Here is a 21,645-nt window from a genome sequence, read left to right as displayed (position 1 = left end):
GATGAGAACGCAAAGCCCGCTTTTCTAAGCTCAAGAGCATTCTGCATCTTCTGGCAACTAGTGTCCCTGGTCAGTCAGTCCACCTAAGAGTTTATCTTGAAAGTGGTGTATCCATCACTCTTGACATTCATTTTGCTAATTTGAAAAGGTATTTCCCTACAGAAAATACATGGATACTACAACAAAGCATCTGACTTGTACAGCAATAGTCACAGTCAGAAAACTATTTAGCAAGGAAGCATCCCAACTGCAGACAGACTTCTCAAGTGTACTGTGTGGGACTCATACCCAGCACTGTTATGAGTCCATCTGTGCAACCAAGTCACATACTACCAAAAGCCTGTCTGTTCTAGAAAAGCAAAGTTCAGGTTTCGGAGTTCAAACTCTTCCTGGTGAACTTTAAAGACCAAAGAGAGGTAAGAAGCCACCCCAGGCAGCATCTTAGTAATAGAAAACAAAATCCCATACCCTCTTTGTATTGTTGACGTTTCTAGGTCAGTTCCAATAGTGGTACCTCAGCAACTGAGCAGTCCCAGTAAGTGCATGACATGAGCAAACTCGTAGCCCCTACCCCCTTCTGGCTTGGAAAAGGATGTCAGGCTAGGGAGTGAACAGGCTTTCCTGATGGAAACTTACTGAGCAATGGAACTACCTGGTGAAGAAAGCCAGTTGGCACAGAAGTCAAGATAGGTAAGAGGTCAGCCAACACCAACCCTACAGCATGCTAACTCTGTCTGAGACCTATTTGCACCATGGTTCAGCAACATTTTTTTCTCCAGTTTGCCACAAGTGAAAACAATCTGGCAAATTCCAGTGCAGTCAGAACGAAGCTGATGAGGAGACTGAGGAAGATTGCTTGGGCTAGGTTACTTAGAAGTCCTCCTCCTGTTGTGATAATCACCACTAAACCTTCACATGTGTCACAGACTGAAAACCACTGGCTAAGAAAGCCTGTTACTTGGGGTAATTGGCAGGATAGGACACCTACCTCTCCTTCTCTGCAAGGGAAGCAGCAGTAGGCTGAGAATTTATTTGGTATGTGATCCTCCTCCACACACGACATGTTCAAAGAAAGTGAGCCAAACGAATGAGGAGCAAGACTGGGAGTTTACTTGTAGAGATATTACTGGCTGAAAAATGTTCTTGAGGATAGAAACAAAGCTGGATCTGTACTAGCAACTTATGGCCAAGACCAGAAGGGAAATGCAAACTAAGTGGTGAGGAAAGCTGTGTCAGGGAGGAAATTCTGGCAGTGTGCTGCTCTTAGCTGGGCAGCGCAGGTTGTATTCCCCCTCACACAGGAGATAAGGCTCAGAAGGCCGCAATCTATTCCTACTGTGAAGGTTAGAAATTCTCATCTCAAATAGCAAGCAGGCAGTCCCCAGCATCTACAGGCAGACTATCACTCCAGGAAAGAACCATAACTCCCATTTGCAGCTGAACTGCCATAACCACTACGTTTAACATCACCTTTCAGTTTCACTGCAAAAAAGAATTTGGATAAAATGGGCAGAGCTCTATTACAGCATGACTCATTAAGCATGATGTATTACTGCTCTGAAGAAAGAAAAAAAGCAGGGGTGGGGGAAGTTTCCACTCCAAACACTACGAAGTACATTTGACCTAACTCTCCAGCATGAATGGCTGTTACAGCCACTTAACGATTTCCATATTCAGTTGACACACTTCCATCTTTTTTCTTTAAACTGGAATTTAGTTGAAATTACAGTGATGAGACACAATTTCTGAAATAAAGGCTTCAGTGCTAAATTCCAATAAAGAAGTCAGAGATGCAATCACTTCTGTACGGCCCAGAATTAGGCAAAATAGATCCTCAAGAATATTAAGATGATGACTGTATGATAATGTGTCCTGACAAATTGTCATGTTCTCCCAAAGAGTGAATATCTGCTTTTAAAAAACAAGTTGTAATGTTGCCAGCAGCCTTTGTAATGAATACACTTAAGAAGTTGTATGATACTTTACTTCATCAACTCCACTCAACATTTCAATTTTGAATGTTGACTGAGCTCTCCCTTTCCAGAGCAGAGTAAGCTCAGGAATCTACTCACCAGAATGTATACTAAAAGAACGGAGTGAGCTACATAGTCCTACCTACCTGTAAAATCAAACACTAGCTCTGCTAAAACATTCTTCCAGGTGTTGCCAAACTCTATTTTCACGAATGAAGTACAATCATCTGTTATCAAAGATTAACATCCTCTTTACCTGAGCCCACTTTTTGTTTCTACTTTGCATCTGAATGGCAGCAATAGATGTGAAGAATTCTTCCGAAGGCAAGTCCTCTGGTAGCTTTGTTAAAAACTGGGCTATATGAATGAAGTCCATTTTGGTCAAAATATCTTCAAAAAGTTTTAATATTCCCAGGGCTGTACGGAATAAGAACTCTTCTCCGTCACGGCAGAACACATCCCAGACACGACACGCCAAGTCTAGCGGCAAAGATTTGCTGTACAATGTGAATATCCTGAAAAACAGAGTAAAATTTTCAGAGTTACTGGACAAGAAAAATGTCTTAGATACTCACAAAAGTACACAGACTGATCATCGGTAAGTTTGAGGCTTCTCAGATATTTATAACTGAATATTCCTTTTTTTATTTCAAAAGTACTTCTATTAGTTGCAGCATACCAGTACATGAAACAATATAAAATTGTACAACCATTAAGGCATCTGGCTATCAATCCGCATCTCCAAGTTCAATTTCCTTCGATCACACCAGAAGAAACAATATACATGGTTTCATGATGGACATGCACTGGCCACAAGTATAATCAAAGGCATATTTAATCATCATTTCAGAGTTGAGGACAGATGCAGTTTTAGCTGTGAGAACACAAAAAGCTGAACCTTAAGACATACCGCAAAGGAAATTTTGTGGATCAGATGAAGGAGATGTGTAAAATTAACTCTGTGTTCCAGGCCTGATTGACTGGCAAAGCAATAATACCATGAGTTTTGGAGGAAAGATCAGTTTAAACTCTAATAAGTTGAGAGAAACAGGCAAGATGTCCAGGGAGAATGTGTAGATAGCTGTGATAAGATGGTGGCTCAGCATGCTTGAATGGATGTGATCGCCAAAGAGTAAAGGAAACAGCAGAAGCAAGAACCTCCTCCCAGTTCCTAAAACTGTATTTTCATTAACTGCCAAGAGCACATTTCTTCGTTCATCAAAATGCTGACAGCCTTGCAGCCAGGAACACGAAGATGCTCCCTACTTCCTCCTCTATCCAACACTTCACTACAAGGCAGAGCAGTTTTCATTGCCACTAACAACGTCATAACAGCAAGTGAAGAGAAGTAAGTTTCCTGGAATCACGTTATAGTATGTAAGAGAAAAGAGTTACAGTGATTTTTTTTCCTTCAGAATTCAGAGAGAGAACATTTCTTCACAGATGCACTGCATAGAAGATCTCCGTTAAACTGCACATAATTCTTTCTCCGGCAGAGGTCAGCAAAGCCTCAAATTTAAATAAAACCTTTCCACATCTTTTAACACAGAATTTCTTTTCAAGTATGCTGAATTAAACAGTAGCTCTCTTGTGTTTAAGACTCCCCCCTATCCCCTTCAATTTTTTATTTAGAAATTCGGGATTACATTAAAAAAATACAATGGAACAGATATCTACACACACATATATATATAGGTATAGAATATGAATGGATATATTTTCACAGCAAATTCTAATAATCAAAGGTTTTCTGCAATATCTGCTTTTTACTACACAAGATTATTTGATTGATGTGTCATCAAATATCCAGCTTCTCTGTGAATCAGTGCACTTTAGGAAAATGGGAAAATATATTAATGTTACAAGCAGCAAGACGAAACTAAACCATTTGCACAAATTCAGGTGACAAGTAAATTGCAGGTTTAGGATCCTTGGGATTTTACTTTTTTCTATTTCTACATCTCATTGCAATGTTTTTGTAACAAGCGGAAATCATTTAAATTCTGTTCTCCAAAAAGCTAAAATAGAAGTATAAAAATAAGCAAATAAGAGGTAGAGTCTGGCATGAAAAAAACCACTATTCATATATGTCTTTTACATACATACATGAACGTATAAGCATAGCATGATACAAGCCCCTTCTTTGGGTTATTGGCTGATCATGCATTGCAGACTTTGTATACTCTTTCAGCTTTTTTGTACAGTCAAACACCATATAAAAATGTCTTGCTACAGAATACCTACACAGTAGAATTAAGACTTTTTGTCTATACACACACAGAGGCAGAGGAAAGAGTAATGGCTTTTCCATTTAAAAAGAGCAGTGTAATAGGAAGCAATTCAACTGAGTCCTTTCCTGGTCACCAAATAGCAGGCCAGAAACTCAGCCAGAAACTAGTCCTGGTTAAAGATAAGTAACAATGCCTATTTTTTTAATCTGTTTTTATTCACAAAAGCTATTATTCTGTCATGATTCAGACCTAACCTGAATAACCCATGTGTATTAAATCTGCAACTATACAGAAAATTAACTGTCAGAAGAAATAGTGAGAACTATTTATTAGAACACTACTTTTTGTAGGAAAAGATTTACTCAAAGCAAAAAAGCTGTCACATCAAATAAGGTACTTGACATTGATCTCTTCACAATTTGGAAAGAAGTGCAATTTGCAGGAAATTCGCAAGGATATTAACTTTCGTTAATACTAGCATGGAATTAAATGCATCAAGCCCTAAGAACCAAGACTCAGCCCTCTAGAATAAGCAATGAAACAACAGTAGGAATCATTACTGCTAAGAATGGATACAGCATTTGCTCCCTTCAAACATTTCCGACTGAAAGACATTTTTTATTAGACATCTGAGCTACCGGTCTGAAACCCAGCTGAAATTTATTATAGTAATAAAGCAGCTGCTAGACTAAAAGTTACAGCAGCAGCTCTTAGCAGCGCTAGCACACTACTTGCACATGATCTGCTTTTGCTGTACTGCAGGATGATTTTGTCTGCAGCTCTCTTCCAAGTCACTAGAAGTCCCAGGTGCAGACAATACAGCTAACTAGCACAGAGATGTCCAGTGTCAGAGTAAAGTAAATGCAGACTACTGGCCACTAGCTGTTTGGAAGAGGGAAAAAACCCCAAGTTACCAGATGTTCCTGCTCCTCCCAGCCCTGCTTATGATGAAAGCGAACTTTGAAGTGGATGCCTGAAATCCTGGCTGGTTTGCTACTCACAGGGAAAGCATATGACCACGATGTTATCGAGAAAGCAAAGCACTGTTACCATGATAAACATAGGCTCCGTGTTTTCTTTCCTTTGTTCCTTCTTCCCCCCCCCCCCCCCATTTTTTTTTCCTCCTTTCTTTTTTAATTAAAAAGTCTTCACAAGATATTGTTATCAACAGGTATGCCAGATCTTGGATTGACAACTCATGCACAACAACACTGATGCAAATCCTATCTTATATATTCTTGCACTACACATTTTTTTCCCATGTCTGTAACAGCACAAAAATATTTCTGCAACTTCCGAGTTCAGTTGTGGAAACTGACAAACTAATTCACCTTTTAAACTTATTCTTGGATCCTCCCTCCTTCATCCTGATATGAATTTTTAGTTACATTTTGTACCAATTTCAACTACACCTGCTTTGAGACAAAGACCGCATCTTTCTAAGTGTTCATGCATTACTTTATTGTATAGTGGCATCTCTGTTCTCGTAAGTGCCTTTAGAGTTACTGCAATAAGCTTGTTGGTAACAGTTTATTTAGTACAATTTTAATATGATTACAGTTGAAAAAAAAGTGGAAGTATTTACTTTGTTCCATATTAGGAAAAGAAAACTTAAATATTATGTACTATACAATACTGACTGCAACAGAGCAACTTCTTAGCACTCAGCAAATCTGACAGCATTGTAAAATGTATCGATGTAATACAAATACTGTGTTTTTGAGCAATTTCCAACCAGTCAGATGCACTCAAAAAGCCCTGCTCTCTCACCTAGGAGTACTATACACAGCAGTGCGATATTTCACTTGATTCCACCCTAACCTGCAGTGACATAAGGATGAGCACACTGTAAACTGGGCTGAAGACTGTGATCTTCTGGAGTCCAGTAACAGCTCCAATTTAAAAAATCAGGATGTCACCAGAAACCTTTGGACAGAATTACACTCCATTTTTTCTTTGAAAATGAGGCATGCATTTAAAGCATCATATTAAGCTTCATTTTTTGGTGGGGCGGAGAGTTAATAGCATGACATGGACTATGTTTTTCTTAATGTAAAAGCTTATAAATACTTCCTTGGAAGTGCCCACTACAAATATCCACACAAAGTGGCTTGGACCTTTATCATAAGAAGCAAGTGGTGTCAATAGAAAGTTAGTGTGCACAGAGCACAATCACAGTCAATGTAATACTAAAGAACCACTGATCAATCCATCAGCACAAACAAAGCCCTTGGCTGTAACTATTGCCAAAATAATTTTTCTGAGTAGGGATAAAGAGGTGTTTGTACAGCAGCAGCAGGCCATAAATAGACAGCATGTGTCCTTTGCAAATCCACATTCTGCTCTGCTTACAAGAGCCTGTGGTACATCAGCTGACAGAGCCGAGAGGCCAAAACTGGGCTATTCAGACACAGTATTTCCCCTTTCTTCTCTGTGAACCTGACTGCATGTTGCTCTTTACAGCGCTCTCACACTTGATTCCCTTTATATTCTTCAAAAAAAGTAAAAACCTGTCTTGCTTTTGAATTCGTTCCATGAGATTCATCAGTTGGGAGTTTGAGCTTGAAGCACATGGGTCCTTTTTAAAACGGATGCCTTACTTCTGGCAGGTATCTGCTGGTAATCATGCCACTGTACCTTTTAATTAAATTCTTAAGTCCTTGGCGTTTTCCCATCACAGAAGGCAGAGGTGGAATTGAACTGGCAGGAGGGCTCCCCTCCCTAAATCCTCTACCAGCCCCAAGAAAACCCAAAGCAGCATTGCATCACCTGAAAGGCTGGGCCCATCTATATGCAAAGCACTTCTTTTTCTTGGAACATATCACTTCAAAAATGATTTAAGCATACCAATTTTACTGCTGTTCCCTGCAGCACTGGTTACAGGAAACAGCATAAAGGAGACTAGTTGATTCCACTGTAATTGCAGCAGGAGCCGGAGGGTTTCCCAGCAACTGGTCTGTGCAGCATTGGCTACTGGAGCCCTCCCAGAGCTGGCACCAACTGAGATTTACTGCACACGTCTGCACAGTAACCATGCCAGCCACCGGAACAGCAGCAGGCATCCCTTTGGAGCTCAGAACAAAGGCACATTTAAATAAAAGTAATGTTGTTAAAGCAAGGCTGTTTCATAGAGATTTTTACCTACAACCAAAAGGTCTGTCTATTCAGAGTGACACCGTACCGTATTCTTCTCTGACTTTAAACACACTGAAATCACAGCCTTATCTTTCTGGAAACAGTTCTGTTTTTAATAGAGCAGTATCTGTACTACAGCAAATTCACTGTCAGTCATGAGCCACAGGCAACCTTATAAACAACATTTTCCAAAGTCCTTAGCTTTAACAATTACTCAGTTGTGAGAACACAGACCCACCATATTTTTCCTTACATCTTTACTTCCTGGAAGTAATGGAAGGACAGTGCATAAAAAGTCCAATTTGCTAAGTTTCCAGTGGCCATTAAAAAAAAAAAATTAAAACTGCTTCCTACAGGATCAAAGTATTTTAAAGTAGAAAGTATATATATGTATGCACACACACATATGTATACATATACTTACATACACAGACACACATATATATTTTAATATTATACCTAAATCTTACACAGTTAAATACCAACTCTACTGTCTAACAAAATTAAAGACATAGTGGGACAAGCTGTCTAGCTCAAGTCAAGTGAGAAAAAAATTTAATATAGGATGGGGCAGGACTACCTCAACTAGTCTACATTCCTGTGCAAGATCATAGTGTTGTGACTCTCCAGGGATGGGGAGGAACACAGTAAATTGTCCTTGCGATTAAAATAAACAGCTTTAATATGGATGCAGGAAGTCAGCAAGAAATGCTAAGGGTTGTCAGTCCATTTGTACAAAGACCTTGAGAAGCACCATCCACAAGCACTCCTGACACAAGTTTCCTTCAAATGCTCTTAATACCCATAGAAAAAGGAACACAAGGGAGGCCTGATATGCCCCACACACCTAGACTTCAACACTTCAGTTCTTTGCTCGTAAGTCAGTAATTTTTTTCTTTTTTTATTTAATGTATAAATGTGCTCAGAAAGAACAACTGATCACATAAGTGTTTACTCAAGAAAATCCAATAAAGACTAGTCTATCAAGGCAAAATTGCTGAGGGGAATGTAAACCTTCAACTTTTCATCAAAACAATCTTTTTCTAAATCTCCAATTTCTGGTGCTGTTCCTCAGGATTTCTTCTGTACAATGTAAAGCTCAAAGTTAGACAACAGAGTGATATTAACATGCCTGCACCATGAAGACACTCATTGTTAGTCTCTCCTACATAAAAAAATCACCTTATTTACAACAGCATCGTATTAAACTAGTAATCCGTTAAAAAGATGATAACCTGGTGATTTTAATGTTGTTTATCCAGTTATCGTCCAGCATGTTTACAGTCTTCATATTCTGATATCCCTTTTTTTCAATTGCTTCCTTCACACACAGGCTTTTCACAACATTGTCTGAGACAATATAATTTCAACATCTTTCCTCTTAGCATTGAACGTACCAGCCTCTGCCCTATTCCTTCCCTTCTATCCTATTCCAGTATTTTTTCTAGCATCTTCCTGCTCTGTGCATAGATCTAGTTCAGTTTAATATTCTCAGCCTGCAGTCATAAAAATCCTTCCAATAGTATTTCTCCCATCAAATGCTGGGAGAAATGAGCCTATCCATTACACATCCCCTCATTCCTCTACACATGTTGCATTAAAATTTAATCCCAGTGTAAAAGCCAAGTCAAACAAAGCCTGTGTTACACTATCCTCTGTGCAAGAGGCATATGAAAATCAAGGAACTCAAGCAAAGGCATCAGGAGGCCTGTATGGATGAGCAAGAACCTCCTGACAAAACTCAAATATAAAAAGGAAGCACACAAGAGGCTGAAGGAGGGAAGGATGACCCTGGAGAAATAGAGACACACTGTCTGAGTATGCAGGGAAGGGGCTAGAAAAGTCAAAGCCCATCTGGAGTTGAATCTGGCAATGGATGTTAAGGACAATGAGAAGGGCTTTCCACAGGTACATCAGCAGAAAAAAAAGACTCAGGAAAATGCGAGCCCATTGCTGAATGGGGCAGGAAACCTGGTGACAAAGTACATGCAGAAGGCTGTGGTACTCACTGCCTTCTTCATTTCAGCCTTTACTGAGAAGACTTACCTTCAGGAATCCCAGGTCCTCCAGACCAGTGGGAAAGCCTAGTGCAAGGAGGATCACATTAGGGAACGTTTAAACAAATCAGGCATATACAAGTGCATGTGATCTGGTGAGATACACACGTGAGTGCTGAGGCCACTCTCAATTATCTTTGAAAGGTCCTAGTGATCAGGGGAGGTTTCTGAGGACTAGGAGAAAACAAATGTCACTCCTATCTTCAAGAAGTAGGATCCAGGGAACTACAGGCTGGTCAGCCTCACCTCCCATCCCTGGGAAAATAATGGAAGAAAAATTCCTGGAGATCATTTCAAAACATATGATGGACAAAAAGGTGATTGAGAGAAGTCAGTATGGATTTCTGAAAGCAAAATCATGCCTGACCAACCTGATAGCCTTCTACAATGAGAAGGCTGGCCTGGTGGATGAGCGGAGAAAAATGAATGTTGTTTACCTTGATGTTAGCAAGGTTTCCAATGCTGTATCCTGTAAAACCCTTGTTGATGAACTGATGAAGTATGGACCAGATAAATGGACAGTGGACTGCAAACTGGCTGGAACTGCCAAGCTCAGAAGGTTGTCATTAGCGGTATGAAGTACAGCTTCAAGCCAATCCACTGGTAGAGTACTCCAGGGTTTGACACTCATCCAATACTTTTAAACATCTTCATTAAGGACCTAGATGATGGGTCAGACTGTACCCTCAGCAAGTTTGCAGGTGATACAAAACTAGGAGGAGCGGTTGATACACCACTCCATAGGGACCTTGAGACACTGGAGAAATGAGCCTACGTGATTCTCATGGAGTTCAACAAAGGGAAACGCCATGTCCTGCACCTGGGGAGGAAATAAGCCCAGGCACCAATACATGTGGGAAGCCAACAGGCTGCCAAGCAGGTTTGCAGAAAAGGACATGGAGGTCCTTGTGGACAACAAGTTGAATGTAAGTCAGCAACGTGCCTTTGCAACAAAGAATGCCCACAAACTCCTGGGCTGCATTAGGAACAGCACTGCCAGGAGGCCAAGGCAGGTCATCCCTCCTCTCTACTCAGCACTGGTGAGGCAGCTCTGGGCTTCCCAGTCCAAGAGAGACATGGATATACTGGACCAAGTCCAGCTTGCCATGAATACAATTAAAGGCTTGGAGCATCTGATACACAGGGAGAGGCTGAGAAAGCTGGTACTGTTTAGCTGGGAGAAGAGATGGCTTGGACCTAAAAGTGTAAAAATGCTTGATAGGAGGGCGCAAAGAAGACAAAGCCAGACTCTTCTCGGCTGTATCCAGTGAAAGGACAAGAGCCAATGGGCACAAACTGAAATACAGGAAATTCCATTTAAATATAAGAAAATTAGAAACTTGTTCACTGTGAGGGTGGTTGAACACTGGAACAGAGTTGCCTAGAGAGACTGTGGAGTCTCCTTCCTTGGAGATACTCAAAACCCAACAGGACAAGGTTCTGAACAACCTGCTCTACTTGACCCTGCTTTGAGCAGTGGGCTTAGACCAGATGATCTCCAGGGGTCCCCTCCAATGCCCCAGCAACTCTATGATCCTGTGAAAACTCATGTATTCAGGTTGGATTGGACTGAATTACTTTAAATGGATTTCTGTCTAATGGATCAGCAACATGTTCAGTGCTAACAACTAGGTCTTAAAGGTTACCAGGGTATCAAGAGCTTGGTTCAGGTAGGATTGCATTAACAGTACAAATGTTTTCCAAAATAACAACTTATGAATCTCAGAAAAAAATGCTGTTATTACTGGGAATTTAATTTTTACTGAAGGTATTTAGTCAGATACCTGAGAACAGAAGAAGTTGTCAACAATTTAAGGGCAAACCTATTTTTCACAAAAAAGATTTCATATTATCCCCAAACTGACAACAAAGTCTTGCTTGCTGAGAAGAGACATTTTAGCTGCCCCAAACCAAAGTCTGATAGGCACAAATGCAAATACTCAATTTGGAGTGCCTTATACCACACTGAAATTTGGCAGGAGTGCAAGTAAGATCTTTGCCTTTTTTCTTCTCTAAGGAAAAAGGTTCTAACTACACTAGAACTAAAAGGGATCCTCTAAACAGAATCTGGGACCACTTAACATATGAGTGAGATGCTGCCCAGGAGCCATAGTTCATCCTGCCAAAAGCCTAGCTGTTTGCTTTTCTGCAGCTTCTAGGTTTTTGTTGTATGGACAGAAACAGTTTTAACTACTCTTTTCCTGTTCTGTGCAAGAGGACAAACTATAACTTTCAAATGCAAGACTAGCAATACCGTCTCGATATACACCCCTGGTACACACCTGCACATAAAGTAGAAAAACTAACAGATTTTCTCAGAAGATCAATCCAAATACACACTAAATATGGATAAACACTGTTATACAGCTGGATTTCAAAATAAGCTTCAAACTCAACAGAAGTATAATAATAAAGGTTAGACAAACGTTAAACATCATGGAAGTATGTGGGAAAGATTTGGATTGACAAAATCAAGTACTGAACAAAATAGAAAGCCTTTATCTTAAAAGAATACTAAATCAGGTAAGAGCACTCCAGCTTCTGTCATAAATACTGACATGGAGCTGTATGCTAGTATGCACATTAATTATACTTTCAATGCCTTACCAATCAATAAGATAGATGTCTGGAGTTAAATTATTTTTTTTGAAGTGAGCAAATAGCTTTGGCAGATTCTCTTCAAAGAATACCTCAAATGCGGCAAAGTAAGTCAACATCTGGGAAAATACAATGGGGAGAAAAAAGCAGTTAGCTGTATTAATGGGTTTAAATGTATTATCTGTTGTTGGATTAATGCTCTTCAAAAACAGGATCATATGAGTTACATGATACAATAAAGAGCTAAACATTTATATTAAGGACAGCATCTGCAAGCACATAGAGTTTAAGATCCACCCTATATACTGTTCTCATACTAAACAATAAAATTATTGGTTTGGGTCTTGGCCAGCTGCCTTTGGAAAGAAAAATACCAGCAGGAGATAAGTTATTTGCTGATTTCTCAAAAGAATTATGATAACAGAATGGTGCTTTAAGCTTGTGGCAGTAATTTAATATTACACTGAATAAAATCCAAGGCCTAATGGATTATAAAATGAAATAAGAAACTAAAATAATTTAATAGTCCATAGCAAGAGTGAAGCATCCAGTTGGCTCCAATCATAAATCATATGTTAATACCAAAGCTTCTTTTATACCGTATGTTTTAAAATAGGGTAATAGCCTTTCTATTGCAAAGAGGGAGAGACAAAGTTCACACAGAAAAGCCAAAGATCAAGACAAAACACCTGTGGAAGGGAAACAGATGGTAACTCCCATCTGATACCCTTGACTGTACTGCTTTTAACACAAAGACTTTCATATTATTTTAAAATTTGAATATTTAGGTCAAATTTCATAACAGAGGGCACAGAAAAGGAAAATCTTCCAATCCAAGTAAGAGTTAAAAACAAAAGGCTTTTTAGCTCCCCTTCTCCCCGTCCTCTTAATATTATAGGGAGAAAAGTTAAGCAGAGTCCTTGAATGACTCAGTAATTTTAATTACAATATCCCAATAAAAACAATAAAGAGTGGCTGTGATTTCCTCAAAGCATGAGTTGTATCAGCATGCTTCTCCCCAAAACACCATGACAGTAAAGGGAAAAGAGAAGCCTTTTGTATGAAATCCTTTTAAAAGATGACAGATTTGTTTCCCAGGTTTTTTAATGTCCTTACAGAAATTTTTCCCATTTCATCTGAATAAAGTGACAAGATGGTGGACTACCTTCATTAGCAGCAGCAAATAAAAAACTGACCCTGGTAGTCAGTAAGAGTATAAGGCTTAAAAGCCAATCAGAGATGGGTATATGCTACAGAAATAGCCATACAAAGTTATGTAAAATCTCTGAACCATCAGTTACTGAAAAACAGCTTCGTGGCAAACATGACATCAGAAATCTAGAAAGCCACTTCAGAGAACTGTACAACTGAAACAGCTTCCCAACACAGTTTTTTAAATGCATGAAATCCAAGCAACACATGAAATCTGTGAGTATAAAGAACGAAGCAGGTAATGCAACAGACAGTCCTACTTCCACAATGATTTGTTTACATGCTAGCACCATGGTAAGAGTTCTACTAAAGTGTTTCAAAAGTACATTAGAGAAGGGATCTTACAAATAACTGCTACAATCACATCTACTGATAGTAATGCAGGCAGCTCTATTAGAAATGCAATAGCAGTTCAGGTATTTATCTTGATCAAATCAACATTCAACAAGACATTTACTTTGTAGTAATTAAAAAAAAAATCTAGTTTAATGAAACTGTAACCAACAAAAAAAAAATCAAGATTAAATTACTATCACTTCAACAACTAATTTATGCCAGGTTTTTTTAATTTATTATATGTTAAGACAAATCAGCATTTGGTTATTAATATTGGCTATTACTGACACAAAAAGATGACAGTAGACTGCAGATCAGTGTATTAACCACAGGAAGCCCAAACTCTCACTTTATGCCTCACCACTTTGTTTGAAATATTAGGTAAAAAGTTTTCCTTGTGCTGTGAATCATGGCTTTGTAATTTCACAATAAGTTAATATTCTTTCATGTATCACCATCTCTACTCTTCTGCAAGCATTCCTTTATCATGTAGCATCTATTTAGCAGGGCTAACAGAACTAAATGGCACTATCCAAGAGCATACCAAACCCCACTATTTCAGCTTAAAAAAAAAAAACAATCTTATTATAGCAAATTTAATTCCAAAATCTTCTTCACAAGAACCATATTTACACACTGAATGCATGAGCATGTCTTCTTTTTTGAAGTACCGTAATAGAGATGACTGATACTGCTTCTAGCAATGCTGTCTGCGCTGTGGTACACCTCCCTATGGGCGTTTACAACTGATGAGATTCAGGGACTGCAACAGGAAATTACACACTGCTTTTCCAGCAGGAAATACCGATAGGATCCCTAGTGTCCTACTGTTTAAGCAACAAAAGTGATTGCTGTTGATGTCATCCATTCCCTTTCTTTATTTCTCCCATTTGAACTCTTGAGAAGCAGATTCTATTTTCATAGTGTTAGAAGGTAAGTAAGTGAGAGAGAAATACAGAATGCCATCTATTTTACAAAAAAGAAAAAAAAACCTTTTAAAGTAAATTAAAAACGCATTTCAGGAGACGTGTCTTATTTTGCTATGGTACACAAGTAGTCCAGTGTACATGCTAACATGGAATTTTAGAGACTTTAGAGAGAATTGGGCAACCAGCTCCCACTGAAAATTGGAGGGGTCTGCTCATGTGATTCCCCCAGGCTCCTTTTCAAACCCAGCTGCTACAGTAAGAGATTGGAAACCTGGTTCTCCCTGCAACAGTCTATTTTTAGCAACCTATCAGTGTGGGATAAAAAGCACCTTCAAGACACTTCTTCCAACATTAAGGTGTTTTCAGCTTTCAACTGCAGCACTCAATTCAAAAAACACCTACAATAACATTCTCTTAACTATTCTCTGAGCATCATAAAACAGCAGCTGAACAATTTCATTCACCTGCCGGTTCAAAAAGGTTAGAGGGGTGGGTTTTGGCTTGGTTTGGTTTTTTGAGGGGGTGTGCGCATGCGCATATGTGTGTGTTGGGGTTTTCTTGTTTATCAAGCATGCTGCTTTGAAATAAATTCTGACTGACTTTCCAAGCTACTGAGCCCATCAATATTTTTTTTAAAACTTTCCCCACACATATCTACAACACGTAGATTACAGTTTTCTTGCATACTTACAAGGCCATGGTCCACACGGAAAAATGCCATCTGACAGGGTTTATTTAAAAGGTTAGAAAAAGCAATGAAGGCATCTGCAGTATCCAAGTTCAAGATCAATACTGCTGCTATGAATGACATGCCCTGTACCTAAAGAAAGAAGAAATGTTACCATTCAGCAATAACTGTATTCTTCCAAGAATACTGCCTCATTTTGTCTTCATAATCACTAGTGTTTAATGCACTTGCTGAGCTGTTGAATTTTGCAAAACGTTCAGAAAGGCAGGATTTTTTAACCCACATGACCCTTTGGTATTGAATGTTCAGAGCATAGAAGCTAATAATCCCCATGTCGCCTCCTTTCAAAGACTCTACGTAAAACTCCTAAGACAGGCTAGGATGACAGCACTTTCAAATATGCAGAAGATTTTTTTGAAGAATAAGCTATTTGTAAGCTATTCCTCTTCTCCTAGGGATGGGTCACAGACACCCTTATTTGTGGAAAGCTGGACTACAACCCGAGAGACAAAGCCTGCTCTTTCCTTTTTCAGTCAATTACCGGCAGCTACAGACAACTGCAAACTGCAACGACTCATTTGACAAGCAGTAGCATTTTAAGATTAAGCTCATTTCATTTACCATAAGCTCATGATGATGTTGCATTTTTCTACAAAGTATGCTATAGAATCAATGCTGAATCTAGGCAAAGCTCGCTCACTCAGAGGGTGTAGCACTGCCATTGCAGAGTCACACGGACCAAGGTGTGACAGTCCTTCCTGCAAACCTGAGGAACAAGCTCCTTCCCAACACAACAACAGGTTCCATGCCAAATAAAGCACACCACCTGATCTGCCCTTCTTCTAGTTTCCCAGCAGTCACACTCAGCAGTTTTTGCCAAGCATCGCATACTACTCAGAGAATAGGAACATTATCTTTCTACATTTGCCTTCTCTAAAACAACTGCTCCCAAATAAAGAATAAGCTCCTATATATATCCCTGCTCTGGGAAAAAAGACTAAATTAAGTATCTGAAATCCAGTCAGTCCTCTCATAATCACTACTTCAAATACTTTGAGAGCGCTCATGTAGCCTCGATGGGCATTGCTTTAAAAACTGTTCCAGAAGCTCACAGTGCTAAGGCACAGAAATGCCTATCAAGAGGAGTAAGAGACTCAACAGGAGAGTCTCAGTAAGACTGCTGTTAAGAACAGTATGTACTTCAAAGGACCAATTTAACCACATCTTCTATTTTGACTCCCATTTTCAAGCACCACAAATATGTACTTTTGAGTATTCCAATTACTTAACCTGTTTAAAAGCTTAAATGTAGCAACAGAACCATTATATACACTTCTCAAGCATGTACTGGAATAGATGAAAGCACACAGAAACCCCACAAGTATCCACAAAATCATTTAATAGTGGTCTACAAAGGACTGATTAACACAATCCTCCCTCCCTCTACTTCTCCCTCCCCACCCCTGAAAAAAAAAATTCTTCACTTACATAGCCCACATCAGGTCTGTAACAAGTATAGGCTCCTAAAATACTGTGCAACGTGTCATGGTAAGGACCACCCTATAATTAAACAAAAACAAGACAATACATCTCAGTATATAACAAACATGTTAAAAACCTTTCAGTACTACAGACAGTATCTATTACTTCTGATGAAGAACACATTATTTCCCTATGCAGCTTTGAACAGCCCCAAGTCTTTCAATGTAATTTTGCCTTTAAAAGCATGAAACAGCCTTCCATACCCTATTTATTACAAATGCATACAGTTCATCCAATACATCAATTACAAATTAAATCCTCATACAAGAGGAATGTAAGCCTAAGACATTCCTTATAGCTTAGCAGCACTTTGACAGTAGTGCCAAGAAAGCAGGAAATAGTTAAAACAACAACAATATGCCATAACACACAGAGAATATCAAGAATGACACGTATAGCTAAAAAGAATTTCACACTGTTGGCTATTAACAGCTGCCACATCTTACACTAAGTACTGTAATTGGCTGACAAGTGCCAAAGGGAAAAGTTTTTCACCCAAAAATGTTGATTTATCACAATCTAAATTTTTTACAGGGCTGCTGCAATTTGTGTATAGAAGGACAAAACAACCGGTTAAAATGAGTTGTTAGAGCACACCAAAAACATACAAGTTAAATTGGTTGTGCATGGAACCAAAAAAAGGCCACCAAATCTTGCTTGCTTGCTTGAGTTGTGCTCTCTCTCACTTACCGTGTATTTGCAACCCAGCAGTGTTGATTCACTGACTTGGAAACACTCACCGGCATCACTTCATCAGACAGAAACCAGCATGAACTAGGCTAGATGAATGATGATTATTAGCCAACAGATTGGGTTTTTGCCTCTTCCAAATGTGTAGTACCTTGAGCTTACTCTTTTCTAGATTACTTCTAGTTTTCCAAAATCTTTAGGAACTTTTTCCTCTCAAGATGTCTACTCCTTCAGACTTGAACTCAATGGGCTGTTTCAACCAAGGAACAGGCAAGATTATGTAAACTTAATTTCTCTGAGAAGTCAAGACAAAAGTTAACATTGCTTACTTGCTGGAATATACAGAGATTAGGAAACGTTCTTGAGATATCCAGTTTTATTAACTCCAAGCTTGCTTCTCTGTCAGCTGCAGAAAATCCAGCATCTACAAAAGCCAGAGTTACTGCTTTTATTACATGGATCAGTGTACACTCTTTCCCCCCCCCCAGTGACTTTTGCATAGTTCATTTATTTCGACACAAACGCTAGGGAATAAGGGCACAGACAGGACAATTCCCTGAATTCAGCACACAGGCTAAGAAGCAAGTATGTCCTGACTCAAAGCAACCCTACAGTGCACATTGACCCTCAATATGTTTTGAAGTGATGGGGGGAAAGATGCAGGGCAAGGCAGGCCAGGCGCTTTACTGGTATCTGCTGACAAATCATTAGACAGACACAAGCCTGTTAACCTGTGACCCCTCAGCCTCAACAAGGCTTCCCAGTGGCTCCTGAAGTAGCTGCCTCTGTGGAAAGGTTGTGGTGGGAGAGAGAAGTCCTAAAGCAGCAGCATTTGATGGATGCCACCTATCTCTACTACTGTCAGGCCTCCTTCCAGAATCATGTTTATTTACTCTTTGTATGTGTTCTTAAAGATCATGGACACGGCAATACATTCTCCATAACTGAAACAGATCTCACACAAAGTAAATTTCTAAAGTAATAGTTTTCTTTCTGATATCAAAAAATTTTATTTTTATTTTGTCTGTTCTGGTAAGTACAGTTGGGAATTACCTATGGCTACTTATTGAACAATCAAAAAACAAGAGTTGTCACTAGCCAATGCTTACACCAGTCACATGAGCATCTATGCTCCAGAAAACAAAGTGCAAGAGGAAGCTGGAAACATACTAGATGTCATCTTATTTAAGATGCAGACAATCTTAAGAGAACAAAGTAGGGGATTTCCAATCAAAAATATTTTTCTGTTGATAAATGCCAGTATGTTCGTTCTCCTTTTTCTGGTGAGCATAGTTACTTACCAAAGGCAATTTCAAGCATCTGCATGTAGTTTTATACTCTCTCAAAAACAGACAACTCCTCCAATCAATTAGTACATCTCTAACCACTTTGCAAAAATAAATTGCTGCTCTCTGAAACATACCCAAGAGATGGGCTCAAAGCTGCAATAAGGTACTAAAATGCAATCTTCTGCTGTAATTTGAGTTTCAATCCCAAAACTACAGATGCAGCAAAGTATTTTAGTGTTGCAATTCAAATTATAATCCCCAAACTTTCCTAGTTTTCCTGCAAATTGGCATCAAATAAGAACTGTACCTAGAGAGAGTTTATAAAGAAAAATGAACAAGTGTGTTTTATAAGAGAACAGAGATTCATTGAGAAGAAAGAATACAGCTATTTCTTGCTTCCACAAAAAGTTTTCTTTTTACCAGACACATCTTTATAGATGAATTTTTTGTTTAAAGTTTGTGATTTCATTTGAAGGAACAATTTTACAAAATCTCTTATTCTATAACACAGCATAAATCATTCATGAAAAGCATACCTTCACACTCTACTTCAGCCCCTCCCGTGCTAAGTGATCGCCATTTCTCTTTGGCACGAGCCAAGCAAATATCATACAGTTCTGGAAAATGAAAAATGGAGAAAACGAAGTCCACTATTTGTATATGCTCCTGTCCACTGTAAGGTACTAAATACCTACCATACGAGCAATGCTGCCCCAGTCATTACAAGTAACAGTATCTCTAACATAGTAGTTGAACTTCTAAGTAGGTTATGGTTCTGAAAGACTTGTTCCACTGACCTGTAACTTGAGATTAAGTGAAAAGGAAAGGCAATCTAGGCACAAGTTGCATTTTATGTTCAACCATTTACTTTTCTTACAGACCACTGATGTTCAAAATTATAGTCTGATTGGATAATTGGGATAAGTCTAGAAAATTCCATGTAAGAACTACACCCAAGGTAACTAAGCCAAGCACAGAAAAGCAGCACAATACAGCAGGAGTACAGGCAGCCTACCACATTTCCATGTTGGAATTAATTACATATGTTAGTCTTTCAGAGCTGTGTTTTTCTGTACTCCAAAGTAGCACAGTATTTCTATTTTCACACACACATATAAACAAAAGTACAAATTTTCCCAAGGGTCTTTTAGTCTCTCACAAACCTAACATCTTTCTCTAAATCAAAGGAAGCACACTATATGTGTACTCATAGGCATTATGAAATTAACAACAATCCTAAATTTCAAAAAGAAAAAAAAAATCTTGAGTCATTAATTCTAACCATTTCCATCTAACATCAAAGCAAGACACAGTGACAGCAATAATCAGAAACAACTCACAGCAGCAATCCCAGAGCAGCTACAAGATTAAAAGAGACTCTATTTTTGAACAAAATACGTCAAAGCACCACAAAAAAAGAGTATAACTAGATAACATCTCCTCACACCCACACATCAGGTTCTGATACCCTAATAAATACAAGGCTATCCCCTTACTATTTCTCTTTGTAAGACAATGTAGACAAAACAACAGTCTCACCATGGGTAATGTTTAACTCGTTGCCAATTGCCAAGCTCCAGACTTTGCCTCTCACACTTGGTGGAATGCCCTGCCACCATAGCTCTCGAACTTTACGGGAACAACACCTGTTTAAAGTAAAACAGATTATTCTAAGAAATATTTCATTGCCAGCTGAATTGCAAATGTGTCCTCCTACCACTGCTGAAGGGATCCAAACCAAAATGAACATGAACAGGCCAGGCAGTCAAACACGATTTGCACATGCCCATTCTTTAGTACTATTTTGCTTTGAACTGTAAAGGAAAGCTTACTTCCTTCCAAGTTAATGGCTTATTTTGACAGAAGCACTGCAATCACAGTATCTGTAATCTGCAACCACACTTGACCAGCAAGATTCATAGGGGACTGAAATAAACAAACGAAAAGGAAATCCCTATCTATGCCACTGCCTATGCTAAAGGCTGGATATCTCCATGTAAGATATACAGCAACAAGTCATGGAAGTCTATCCTCTCCCCTCTGTCATCATCCTGCTGTGCAAATGAAACATGCAGTTTCCCACCCAGCTTTGCAGCTTTAACCATCCAGAAAAATGCATGAAGATGTAACAAGTAATAACTTTTAGGTGGGAGCATGAAAGACATTTTAACAGAACACAGGCTTTGAAATGGCTGGAGCTAATGTTCATCAATCTGAGAGCCCAGAAGGAGGAACAGAATAGCACCTAAGCACCAACGAAAGTTTGTGGTAGTGACAAAACCCACAACAATCCATTTATCTAAAAGCAGATTCTGAACTGAAATGTAAAATAGTGAATACATTGGGGAACTTCTGGATTTATAAACCAGTACAGGAGAAGGTGTCCTTATTTTTACAGCAGCCATAACAGATGCATCTTCAAATACTAAAGACAGACATATAAATCTACAATTTGCTTATACTTAATTTATTACTTCAGTTCTCCATCAAATTCTGTCCATGTTTTTAGCATATATTCTCAGGACAACTGAGTTCCATGATTAAGCACATTGCAATTGTGAGTGCTGTGGAGGTTGGTTTATGTTGTTGTTGTGCGGGTTGGGGGGGGGTTGGTTTTTTTAAGATGACTAGCAAAGTCCATGAAAAACCTGACAGCGAAGGTAGCTTACCAACTGCCTGTGCTGTGTCTTTGTAGGAAATCTTTTAGCACCTAATTTTTTTCTTTAAATAACTTTTTCCCTACTTCTCTTTTCCATCACTTGATTACCCCAGCAGGTATACCACTCTGTAATTAAAGAGTCTTCATAATACCATACACGTACTTCAATCTACATCTGATATTATAAGATCAACAGCTCAAGTAGCCAAGGAAAGCTCATTTCTGATAAATGCATGGTGATCAAGCATTATGCTTTCTGCTTTTACATTCTTTACCACAGACCACTTCTCAGTGTTTCACAGTTTC

General features: G+C 38.9%; 1 protein-coding gene across 5 annotated transcripts in view; it reads right to left on the bottom strand.

The window, feature by feature from the left end:
- The window catches only part of TBC1D14 (TBC1 domain family member 14), a 76,470-nt gene that overhangs the window by 5,182 nt on the left and 49,643 nt on the right, over positions 1 to 21,645 (bottom strand). For 4 of the 5 annotated variants that reach the window (XM_052780547.1, XM_052780546.1, XM_052780549.1 and 1 more), the window contains 7 exons: positions 20,220 to 20,326; positions 19,217 to 19,297; positions 17,721 to 17,815; positions 16,648 to 16,719; positions 15,163 to 15,291; positions 12,004 to 12,113; positions 2,230 to 2,488 (listed from right to left, as the gene is read on the bottom strand). In XM_052780547.1, the coding sequence (XP_052636507.1) occupies positions 2,230 to 2,488; positions 12,004 to 12,113; positions 15,163 to 15,291; positions 16,648 to 16,719; positions 17,721 to 17,815; positions 19,217 to 19,297; positions 20,220 to 20,326 (853 nt within the window). The remainder of the gene's footprint in view (positions 1 to 2,229; positions 2,489 to 12,003; positions 12,114 to 15,162; positions 15,292 to 16,647; positions 16,720 to 17,720; positions 17,816 to 19,216; positions 19,298 to 20,219; positions 20,327 to 21,645) is intronic. The other variant, XR_008234178.1, reaches the window with a different exon arrangement.

Source organism: Harpia harpyja, chromosome 2 (assembly GCF_026419915.1).
Source record: "Harpia harpyja isolate bHarHar1 chromosome 2, bHarHar1 primary haplotype, whole genome shotgun sequence".
Classification (NCBI taxonomy): Eukaryota; Metazoa; Chordata; class Aves; order Accipitriformes; family Accipitridae; genus Harpia; species Harpia harpyja.
This window is presented reverse-complemented; position numbering and strand designations above follow the sequence as displayed.